The sequence below is a fragment of the Ornithorhynchus anatinus genome, chromosome X2, assembly GCF_004115215.2.
Source record: "Ornithorhynchus anatinus isolate Pmale09 chromosome X2, mOrnAna1.pri.v4, whole genome shotgun sequence".
Taxonomy (NCBI): Eukaryota; Metazoa; Chordata; class Mammalia; order Monotremata; family Ornithorhynchidae; genus Ornithorhynchus; species Ornithorhynchus anatinus.
This window is the reverse complement of record NC_041750.1, coordinates 10,166,587-10,178,769: the sequence shown is the minus strand read 5'-3', so window position 1 is coordinate 10,178,769 and position 12,183 is coordinate 10,166,587. Positions and strand designations below refer to the sequence as shown.

The 12,183-nt window shown below is 53.6% G+C and overlaps 1 protein-coding gene across 1 annotated transcript; it reads left to right on the top strand.

Annotated features, from left to right (window-relative positions):
* The first annotated feature begins 217 nt into the window (after positions 1-217).
* On the top strand, positions 218-1,858 carry TIMM29 (translocase of inner mitochondrial membrane 29). The gene is made up of 2 exons (XM_029053354.1): positions 218-335; positions 1,025-1,858. The coding sequence occupies exons 1-2, from the start codon at positions 218-220 to the stop codon at positions 1,651-1,653; spliced, it is 747 nt and encodes a 248-aa protein (XP_028909187.1). The 3' UTR covers positions 1,654-1,858.
* Positions 1,859-12,183: the final 10,325 nt, after the last annotated feature.

Here is a 12,183-nt window from a genome sequence, read left to right as displayed (position 1 = left end):
GCCCCCGGACCTCTTTCAGACCGGGCCGACCGAGTGCCTTCCCGGCACTGTCGTAATGCCGCCCGAAACCCCAGGTGGTATGACCCCAGGCTGAGGCACGCCTCCTCTCCTCCCCCCCTCCCCTCGACCGCGCATGGTATCGCCCAACGCCGGTGCGGGGCTTCTCCCCTTCCGAGTGGGAAGCGCGGCCTCGCGGGGGACCTGCGGCGGGCGGGCGATGGCGGCCACGGTGCTGTGGAGGAGAGCCTCGTCCGGGGGCGCCGCAACGGGAGTCGGGAAAGCCGAGCCGGCGGCCGGACGGAGCCTGTGGGAGCGCCTGAGAGGCAGCCGGGTGGGTGAGTGGCGGGACGGGTCTGTTGGGTCGGGAGCCCGGGCTTGGGAGGCAGAGGTCGTGGCTTCTAATCCCGCCCCCGCCGCCTGTCGGCCGTGTGACCTTGGGCCGGGCACTTCACTTCCCTGGGCTTCAGGGGCCTCATCTGTCAAATGGGGATGGAGACTTGTGAGCCCCACGTGGGACGACCTCATCACCTTGTACTCCCCTCCGGCGCTTAGAACGGTGCTTTGCACATAGGAAGCGTTTGACAGATGCCGTCATTGTTATTATTATTATCACTCGTTAAGCCATACTGTGCACCGGACCGAGCGCAGGGGGAGATCCCAGCTCCCTTGGTTTCACCGGGCCTCTGTCCTCTCATCTGGCAAGTGGGGGTTCAGAGTGTCAGCCGGCCCCGCGGGGCTCCGGGTCGAACCCGATCGGCGGGCATTCACCTCACCGCCCCTGGCACATCCGTCCATTCGGCCGCGTTTCTTGAGCGCTGACTGTGTGCAGAGCACTGTAGCGAGCGCTTGGAATGGACAGTTCGGCGACGGACGGAGACGATCCCTGCCCGATAACGGGCCCCCTTCCCCGGCCCTTAAGAGCCAGCCCGCTTATCGCGATTATTGCCCCCCGGATGAGAGCCCCGGGCACGGGATCGGAAGGCAGGTGCGAGGCCCGCCTGAGCGCCCCTTTCTCCCCTTCCAGGTGCGTGGTGCCGGGCCCTCCTGCTGGACTACGCCGAGGCCTGCCGAGACGCGGCGAAGGCGGCGAGGGAGCGGCCCGGCCGGGCGGGGCTCTACGCCTCGCTGGTGGGCGGTGCCGCCCTCTGCTACCGGCGGGCCCCGACCGAATCGTCCTTCGAGGTGGCGCTGCTGGACGCGTCGGCCAGCCTCCTCGTCCTCGCCCCGCGGACCCGCAACAGGACGGCCGAGGACCACGTGCAGCGCCTTCTCTGGCTGCGGAACCGCGGCCAATGGCGCTACCTCAACCTGGTCTTCTGCTCCCTGGTGTACGAGGCCCCCTTCGCCCCGGAGGCCCGGCTCTACCGGGCCCAGTGCGAGCACCTGGCCCCCGGGTGGACGGAGTTCCCCGGCCGGGTGCTGGACGTGGGCTTCCTGGGGCGCTGGTGGACCCTGGACGCCAAGATGAAGGACTTCGACATCAACGAGGAGGAGTTCCGGCACCTGCCCGCCCGCCTCAGGGAGATGGGACCCCGGCAGCTGCGGGCCGAGGCCAACGAGAGACTGTACGACGAGAGATACGAGCCTGTGATCCTCACGGACGATCAGGTCAACCAGGCACTGTGGGAGGACCGGGTCTCGCGGAAGAAGTGAAGAGCCGAACCGAGGAGGAGCGAGACCCGCCGGGGTTAGGCGGGGGCAGGGAACCGGGGCCCCTTCCTCCGTGAAGGAAAATAAAGCCTAGATTCCCCGTCGGCTCCCTTCGGACCGGGCCCCTCCGGATTCGGCGGTGTCGCGAGTAGCGTGCCTGCCGCGTAGCTGGGAGACACCCGCCGGAATAAACCTCGTGGGTGGTTTTTTTGTCGTTCTGTCTTCTCTAGGCTGCTGTGGCGAGCCACCCGTTGGGTAAACCGGAGGGGCTTTCCACCCCGAGGGTGCGATTGAGATTTCAGGATGGAAAGGAGCACACCGGAGAGGCGCGGCGGGAAGCAGTGTTGGGAGATCGAGGCCAAAAGAGTATCCGTCGGTCTCGCTGCCTGGCGGAGAGCACCGCGTTCCTCTCAGTTTTGGGGGGAAGGAGGAGAGACAGTTGCCCGATCGATTGACCGATGGCATCTACTAAGCGCGGAGCGCCGTACTGTGTGCTCGAGAGGGTACGGTAGGGGAAAAGTAGTGGACACGTTCCTCGCTCGCGACAAGCTTACGGTGCAGAGGGGGAGGTGGACGGGGGGAGGTGGACGTTAAAATGGAAATGTACGTAAGTGCTGAGAGGCTGAAGGTGAGGTGGATATCAAGCGCTCCGGTGGTACAGATAATAATAATGGTATCTGTTGAGCGCTTACTATGTGCCAAGCACTGTTCTAAGCGCTGAGATAGATACAAGGTAATCGGGTTGTCCCATGTGGGGCTCTCAGTCTTCATCCTCATTTTACAGATGAGGTAACTGAGGCACAGAGACATTAAGTGACTTGCCCGAGGTCACACAGCAGACAAGTGGTGGAGCCAGGATTAGAACCCACTACCTCTGACTCCCAAGCCCAGGCTCTTTTCACTAAGCCACACTCCCCAGATCCAGAGGCATAGATGACATGGAAGAGAGAGGGAGTAGGGGAAATTAGGGCTTACTTGGGGAAGGCCACTTGGAGGAGGTGTGATTTTTTTAGGAGGGTTTTGAACGGGGGCAGGTGGCTACGAATGGGTAGGGAGTTCTGGGCCAAAGGCAGGCTGTGGGCGAGGGGTTGCCGGCGAGCTAGACGAGATGGAGGTGCAGTGAGTAGGTTGGCCTTAGAGGAGCGAGGTGGGTTGTAATAAGAGGGGCAAGGCGACTGAGTGCTTTAAAGCCAAGGGTAAGGAGTTCCTGTTTGATGCGGAGGTGGATGGGCAACCGCTGGGGGCCGTGGCGGGATGGTGGTTTGGCTTGTTCCCGTCGCTTCCCTCTGGCCCGTCTGGTCTGCTGGGACATGCCCAAGCTCTGTGGTCCCTGCCGCCCTCCCGCCCCCTGGGTCCCTCGGGATCCTCAGTCCCGGTGCAGCAGCGCTAATATTCCTGCGCCCCTTTGGGTCACCCACTCTCCCACCCCAGCTGGTGGAGTCTCCGTGGGCTGCGGCAGACGGTCCTGGGCTCGGCTCCTTGGGGCCAGTGCCGCTGCCGGTCTCTGTGACGCTAGGCCTCGCTGCAGCTAGGGAAAGATGAAGGGAGGTGTGCGGGTGGGGGTCGGGGGAGAGGAGGTCGGAGGGCTAGAGAGCGAGGGGAAGAGTTCGCTAGGAATGGGAAGGGAAGGGAATCCAGGAGCAGGGAGGGGTGTGCGATATAACTTGTATGGCTCTACCAGCGTGTCCAGGTCAGATCTGGAATGAAACCCACGTTAACCGGGAACGTAACCCACTGCAATGTGGATGATGCCTGAATTCAAGCTTCTTAGTTCACACAAATAACCCATCTCCACTCAGTCAATCGTATTTATTCAGCACTTTATTGCTCCTCCAACGCCAGCCTGATCACTGTACCTTATTCCTATCTATCTCGCCGTCGACCCCTTGCCCGCATCCTGCCTCTGACCTGGAACGCCCCCCTCCTTCATATCCAAAAGGTAATTACTCTCCCCACCTTCAAAGCCTTATAGAAGACACGCCACCAACTAAACCCTTATTTCACCTTCTCCCACCCCCTTCTGTGTCAGTCTCACAGTTGGGTTTGCACCCTTTATTCATCCCTCCCTCATCCCCATAGCACTTAGGTACATATCTGTTATTTATTGATATTAATATCTGTCTCTAAACCGTGGGCAGGGAACATTTCTACCAACTCTTAGTATTCCCCCAAACAGTATAGTGCTCTGCACACAGTAAGTGCTCAATGAATACAATTTGGTACTTACTGTGTGCAGAGCACTGTACTAATCGCTTGGGAGAGTACAGTATAACAAGTGCTATGGAGCAAAAATAGAGATTTGAATGAACACAGGGCTCCCTGCCTCCTGTTTCTACCTCCTATAATGAAGAAAATAGTCACTTCCCTACCGTTCCCCCTCCAGTGTCTTAAGGGAAGGCATCTGGGGCCCCCTTTCGCTCTGAGAGCCCTCTGTGGGGCAAGGACTGTGTCTGATCCGATTGCCTTGTATCCACCCCAGGCCTTAGTACACAGTAAGTGATTACAAAATAACACCATTATTATTATGAAAGCTCATCTGGTTCTCTGGCTTCAGCTACACCCGCTAGACGGATGACTCCCAAAATCTACCTCTCCAGCCCCAATCTCTCTTCTGCTATACAGATTTCCTCTTGCCTTCAGAACCTCTCTTGGCAGATGCCCCTGCTGGCGTCTCAACTCGACATTTCTGAAACTGAACTTATCTTCCCCATTATATCGACTCCTAACTTTCCTGTCTCTGTTTAGAGCACCCCCGACCTCCCTGTTCCAGCAGTCTGCAACCATGGCATAGTTCAATCAGTCTTATTCATTGAGCACTTAACGTGTACAGAGCACTGGACTAAGCATTTGGGAGGGTATAATACAATAGAGTTAGACAGGTTCCTTGCCCACAATGAACATACAGTCTAGAGGGGGAGACAGACATTAATATTGATAAATTACAGATACGTACATAAATGCCATGGGGCTGAGGGTGGGTTGAACAAAGGGCGCAAATCCAAGTGCGAGGATGAGGAAGGGAGTGGGAGAAGAGGACGTGAGGGCTCGGTCGGGGAAGGCCTCTTGGAGGAGATGTGCTTTTTAATAAGCAGCATGACCTTGTGGATAGAGCACAAGCCTGGGAGTCAGAAGTACCTGTCTCTATCTGTTGCCGAATTGTACATTCCAAGCACTTAGTACAGTGCTCTGCACATAGTAAGCGCTCAAATACTATTGAATGAATGAAGGACCTGGGCTCTAATCCTGGCTCCGCCACTTGTCCGCTAAGATTGCTGAATTTGGAAAGAGCAGTTTCAATGGAGTGGTGGGGGCGGTAATCTGATTGCAAAGCGTCCGGGAGGGAGTTGGAGGAGAGGAAGTGGAGACGGTGGGAGGAAACAGACTGTTCAAGGAATCTGAACAGGTATGGGCAAAGGGAGATGGGGTGAGAACTGGTGGGTGCAGTGGGGTTGAGGGAGGGTGTTTTTTAGGATAGACGAAACGTTCAAGTGTTTAAAAGTGGAGGGGACGGAGCCGCTGGAGAGTGAGCAGTTGAAGATGGCCGTCAGGGAGGGGAGAAGAGCGGGCACGAGTGTTTTAATATGGTGTGAAGGGAGGGGGTCAGAGGTGCGGGTGGAGGAGGCAGATTTCAAAAGGAGGCAGGGAGGCGTCTTGAGAGATGTTGGGAAGGGTGAGAGAATGGATGAGAAGGTTGAAGGGGGCAGTGGGTGGAGGTGAAGGGGAGGGATTTGGTAGGGGTTCTCACCTAACGGTGTCAGTTTTGTCAAAATAGGTGGCCAGAGAGGGGGGAGGCAGGGATACCAGGTATTTAAAGGCGCTCTAAACTCCTAAGCCACCCTCAGCCATTTGTATTTGCAGTCATTCTCAGCATTTATGTATATATCTATAATTATAATTATATAATCTATAATTATATCAGGACTTTAATTTGAGTCTAAAACCCGATGTGGGGAACAGGTAAGCTTCCTGAAGGCAAGGACTGTATCCTTTTCTTGTAAATCTTATGTTCCACAACACCCGGAATAGTGCTCTGCACACAGTAGGTGTCTCATAAATCCTACTGATCGATCGTAAGGTCCTCAACTGCCAGCTACACAGATGGGTCTGCAGGGGCTGGAGAATTCAGTCAGGATTTTTATTAGGGCAAAATAAAATGTGCGACTACCTCGCAGGAAGCCACAAATACACCCCGTGCCCAAGATAGAAGGGTTTGGGAATTTGCATTCGTTTGTGAAGGTGGCTGGAGGTGTTTGTAGTTTAGCTGGGTGAAAAATGCAGAGACCATTTTCACGGATCTAATCATTTTACTTAAAAATCTCTCTGTGCTAAAAAAAAGTTGAACATCGATTCCAAAGATTGGTTCAGTTGTTTAATAGCTGATCAGCTGGGCAGGATTTGGGGAGTACGACATATATGCAAAAGGATCTTTCTAGAGGTTTTCCCACAGAACACAGCTTGTATTTTTTTATGGTATTTGTTAAGTACTGACCACCTGCCAGGCACTGTACTAAGCCCTGGGGTAGATACGAGGTAATCAGGTTGGACACACTCCCTGTCCCACATGGGACTCACAGTCTTTATCCCTATTTTACAGACGAGGGAACTGAGGCCCAGAGAAGCAAAACGACACGGCGGACACGTGGAGGAGCTGGGATTAGAACCCGGGTCCTCCCGACTTCCAGGCCCGGGTTCTTTCCGCTAGGCCACACTGGGTGCATTCTGGTGTCTGGTGTCTGAGATTAAACCTAGTTATGCGAAGACAGGAAGCTTAGAAATTGGCTCCTATTTCATCCAGGTATGGTCCAGGAATAGACAATAGCCCCTTGTTCCTACTCCACGTGTGTTTGGAGAAGCAACTGAAAAACGGGGGAGGGCGGGAAGGAGCGAGCAGTGTTGAATCAAGGAAAAGCCTAGATCAACGCTGCTACTCAGCGGCTTCAGCTAGAACTGCATGAGCATCAGGCAGCTCGCTCTCTTTCCCTAACGTCATACTTATGAAAACCTCTGAAGGTGAGAGAGCCCTCTCTGCCTTGGAGGAAATATTAGGGCAGCAATTCTAGGGTAACCCTTTTTTGAGCTGGCCAATGGTCCCAGACACCGGTTGAGGCGAGCAGCGGCGGCTGGGTTAATGAATATTGGGACTTGCTTTTTAGTAACACACCATTACTGTGGAGTACCTCATGTCCTCTCCCTGATTTTCCCGTCACCGAGGACGGCACCACCATCCTTTCCGTCTCACAAACCCGCAACCTGCCGGTCTCACTTTCACAACATCGCCAAGATCCGCCCTTTCCTCTCCATCCAAACCGCTATCTACCTTGTTAGTACAATCACTCATCCTATCCCGACTGGATTAACTGCATCAGCATTCTTTCTGATCTCCCAACCTCCTCTCTCTCCCCACTTCTATCTATCCTAAACTCTGCTGCCCGGATTATCTTTCTACAGAAATGCTCTGGGCAAGTCACCCCCTCCTCAGAAATCTCCAGCGGTTGCCCATCAACCTTCATATGAAGCAAAAACTCCTCACTACTGGCTTCAAAGCTCTCCATCACCTCGCCCCCTCCTACCTCACCTCCCATCTCCTTCTTCAGCCCAGCCCGCACACTCCGCTCCTCTGCCGCTAACCTCACTGTGCCTCGGTTTTGCCTGTCCCGCCGTCGACCCCTGGCCCACGTCCCGCCTCTGGCCTGGAATGCCCTCCCTCCTCACATCTGCCAAACTAACTCACTTCCCCGCCCCACCCCCAGGCACTACTGAGAGCTCCCCTTCTCCAAGAGGCCTTCCCCAACTAAGCTCCCCTTTTCCTCTGCTCCTCCTCCCCATCGCCCCAACTCCCTCCCTCTGCTCTACCCCCCGACCCATGGCACTTGGGTATACATGTACATTTTTATTATTCTATTTATTTTATTAATGATGTGTATGTATCTATAATTCTATTTATTTTGATGCTATTGATGCCTACTCGTTCTGTTTTGTTATCTGTCTCCCCGCTTCTAGACCGTGAGCCTGTTGTTGGTTAGGGATTGTCTCTGTTGCCGAATTGTACTTTCCAAGCGCTTAGTACAGTGCTCTGCACACAGTAAGCGCTCCATAAATAGGACTGAATAAATGATCAAATGGAATAAAAGGAAATGATGGGTACTTCTGTGGGGACGGAGACAGTGAACCCAAGAGACATAATCGTGCACAGTCACTGACCCGTATCCACATTCACCCAGGTGATCTTCCCCTCGGGCACTTTGTGGGTCGCAGAAAGAAGTAGGGCGGGTTATGAAGCCAGAGACCACCACTCTCCCGCTTCTGCCAGCAGCTTGGCTCTTTGCCATTCTGGTTGGAGGTGATGCTGTTGGGATGTTAGGGCTGTACTTTGGAGGATCCAATGCAGGGAGACTGTGAATGAGGCAGCTCTTCGGAGAGGAGCCCCTATTCGGTCCATAGCCAAAAGCCAGGCCTTGGGCCCAGGTGGGTATGTCGGGGGGGTTATCAAGGGTGGGGGAGGGCGGGGAGAGTGGTCTCCTCCGCTCTTCTCTCCCCACACTTTCCAGTTGCCAGCTGGGCCGCACCGGACCACGTGTTTGATATGCTTGCTTTAAAACGGAAGGTAGTCAGGAAGTCTGGACTGTAAGCACCTTGTGGGCAGGAAACCTGTCTGCCAACTCTCGTGCCGTGCCCTCCCAGGCGCCCTGGCTACAGTAAGCACTCGAATCCCTCTAGATTGATTGAAGTCAGCTGACTTTTGGCTCAGCTTGGAGGGCTGAGGCACCAAGGGACTTCAGATGAGGGATCTCTGGCAAAGACACATGGTGGAGGAGACCAGGGTAGGCTGAGTCAGTCTGATGACTCACCAAATCCTGCTGGTTTTTAACACGACGCCTCCCTCCGCTCCATTTAAACCGCCACCACACTGGCCGGAGCATTTGTCAGATCCCGACTCAACTATTAAATCAGCCTCTTTGTTGCCTTCCTGCCCCCACTCTCGCCCCTCCCTCTCCAGTCCACATCTCACTCTGCTTGCCCCAACCATTTTTTCCAAAATGCCATTCTGCGCACATCTCCCTACTCCTCAAAAACCTCCAGTGGTTGCCCGTTCCTCCCTTCATCGAGCAGAAACTGCAGATTATAGGCTTGAAAGCACTCCATCAATTCCCTCCCTCGTACTTATCCTCGCTCTTCTCCCGCTATGCTCCGACTCCCAGGCTCCGCCCCTCTGAAAGCAACCTTCTGACTGTGCTTCGTCTTGTTTCTCTCGCCGCTGACTTCTCCCACCCTCCCTTCTGCCTTCTCCCATTGCATCTGGCAGACCACTGCTCTCCCCCTTTTTAAGGCCCTTCTGAAATCACATTTTCTGCAGAAGGCCTTCCCCGATTAATCTCTCATCTCCCCACGGCGGCCACTTGCGAACCCTTGGAGGGCCGGGGACGACTTCAAGTTCCCAGGTTTCAGTACAGTGTTCAGCACATGGTAAGCACTTAACAAACACTGTTAAATACTACAATAAATAATATCACTCCTACTACTATTATTTCAACACTTCCACGTCACCTAAGCACTTGGATACTCACACATCCATATTGCACTAATGTAGTTATTTTTATACTCTATTGCTTCTCCCTTCCTGTAATTTATTTGAGTGTCTGCCTCCCCCACTAGATTGTAAATTCCTTGACAGCAGGGATCATGTCTTCTAACGCGATTGTATCGTACTCTCCCAAGAGCTTGGCACAGTGCTCTGCACCCAGTAAATGCTCCATAAATGCCATCGGTTGATTGACAGACATTAACATAAATCACAGAGTAGGGAAGCAGCAGAGTTTAAGGATATGTTCATAAGTGATGTGGGGGTGGAGATGGGATGAATATCAAAGTGCTTAGCGGGTAAAGACCCAAGTGCAGAAGGGAGGGAAAATAGGATGGGGAAATGAGGTGGTAGTCAGGGAAGGCTTCTTGGAGATCTGATTTTAGCAGGGGTTTGAAGATGGGGAGAGTGGCGGTCTGTCAGATGTGAAGGGGGAGGGAGTTCCAGGCAGAAGGGAGGGCGAGATCAAGGAGTTGACGGCAAGAGAGAGACGAGATCGAGGTACAGCGACCAGGTGGTTAAAGGAGCAAAGTGTGTGGGCTGGGTTCTGATGGGAGAGGAGTGAAACTAGGTAGGACTGGGGCAGCTGATTGAATGCCTTAAAGCCGACAGTCAGGAGTTTGTGTTTGATGTGGAGGTGCGTGGGCATCCCCTGGAGGTGTCTGAAGAGTGGGGAGATGTGTGCAGAATGATTTTTTTAGAAAACTGAGCCGGGCAGCAGAGTGAAGTATGAACCGGAGAGGGGAGAGGCCGGAGGAGGGAGGTGAATGAGGAGGCTGATCCGGTAGTAGAGATGGGCTATGAGAACTGTTTGGATAAGCATAGGATAGAGTAAATGGAGTGAAAGGGGCAGGCTCTTAGCGGTGTTGTGAAGGTTGAACCAACAGGATTTCATGATAAATTGAATGCGTGGGTTCAGTGACAGAAGAGTCAAGAAGAAGGCTTCCAAGAAAGGGAGGATAGTGGGGTTGTCTACTGTGATGGGAAAGTCAGGGGAGGATAGGGTTTGGGTAGGAAGATGAGTTTTGTTTTAGGAGTCGGCAGGACATCCGAGTAGGGACATCCTGAAGGCAGGAGGAAATACGAGATTGTAGAGAAAAAGGACACCGGCTCTGCTGCTTGTCTGCTGTGTGACCCTGGGCAAGTCACCTAACTTCTCTGTGCCTCAGTTTCCTCATCTATAAAATGGCGATTGAGACTGTGACCCCATGTGGGACAGGGACTGTGTCCAACCTGATTAGGTTGTATCTACACCAGTGCTCAGTACAGTGCCTGGCACACCGTAAGCACTTAACAAATACCATTAAAAAGAGAGAGGGAGAGAGATAAGTTAGGGCTGGAGAGGAAGATATGGGGATCGATCATCTGCATAGAAGTGGTAATAGTGTGGGAGTGGATGAACTCTCCCAGGGAGTGGGTGTAGGTAGAAGGGGTCCAGAACTGAGCCTTGAGGTAGCCCCACAATCAGAGGGTGGGAGGCAGAGGAAGAGCCAGCAAAAGGGAATGCGAAGGAGCAGCCAGAGAGGTAGGAGGAGAACCAGGAGAGGACAGTATCAGGGAAACCAAGATTAGATAGTGTTTCCAGGAGAAGGGGGTGGTACACTGCATCAAAGGCAGGTGAGAGATCCAGGAGGATTTGGATGGCGTAGAGTTTGTTAGATTTGACAAGAAGGAGTTCATTGGTGACCTTAAGCAGCAGGTTGCGAACAACTCATTTGAACAGTTTGGAAGGAATGGTAGGAGAGAGATGGGGCAATCACTGGAGGATGCAGCGGGGCGAAGAGCGGAATTTTTGAGGATAGGGAATACTTGGGAGTGTTTGAAAGGATAGGGGAAAGAGCCACTGGAGAGTGAGGAGTTGAAGATGGTGTTTTGTGAGGGAAGAGAGGGGGAAAGTGTTTTAATAAGGTGTGAAAGGATGGGGTCAGAGGAGCAGGAGGAGGGGGCAGATTTCTTGAGCGATGACTAAGAACGATGAGAATCAATGGGGGAGGGAGTGGGATTGGGTAGGTGCGGGAATGATTTTGGAGAGTTCATGCCTGAGGATTTCCATTTTGTTGCTAAAATAGATGAGGTCATTAGGGGCAGGAGATGAAGTAGGCAGGAGGACAGGGGGCTTAATGAAAGAGTTAGTCTGAAACAGCTGTTGCGGGCAGTGGGCATGGGAGTCACTAAGGGTGCAGAAGTAATTGTTGCTGGGTGGGGGGAGGGCAGAGTTAAAGCAGGAGAAGATAAGTTTGGGATGGATGAGGTCATTCTAGTGTCTGGATTTCCACCAGCAGTGCTCCGTAGCTCGTGCCCAAGAGCGGAGGAAATGTACCCTAACCCTAATTATTTTTTTACCCCCTCCGGGGCTGTAGGTTGGTGTTTCAAGATCAACGGAGGGATGGGGATAGACGGCGCTATTGAGGACATCAATGTGTGCATCAAGAGAAGGTAGGTTGGGTAGGAATACCAAATGGAGCACGATGACTTGGGATAACCAGAGGGGCTAGAGAGACTGGAGGTCTCTGTGGGTGTCTGAGGGAGAAGACAATTTCACAGGGGTGGGGGTTTTGTGGGGGAAGAAGGCAGGTAAGGAGGTTGCGGTTGGAGAGTGGGACTTCAGAGTTGGTGAGGTTAGAGTCTGTACAGTGACTAGAGATAATGGGATCTAATGTGTGTCCAAGGTGGTGAATGGGGGAGGTGGGGTGGGGCAGGCGGTCGGGGGGGACCTGAAGAGGGAGAGGAAGCAGACAGCTGGGAGGTTGTTGGGAACATTCATGTGGATAGTGAAGTCCGCGAGAATCACTGTAAGGATGGAGGAGCACACGAATGGGCGGAAGGCCACAAAGTACACAGTATGCAGCATGGCGAAGTGGATAAAGCATGGGCCTGGGAGTCAGAAGGTCATGGGTTCTAATCCCAGCTCTGCCACTTGTCTGCTGTGTGACCTTGGGCAAGTCACTTCACTT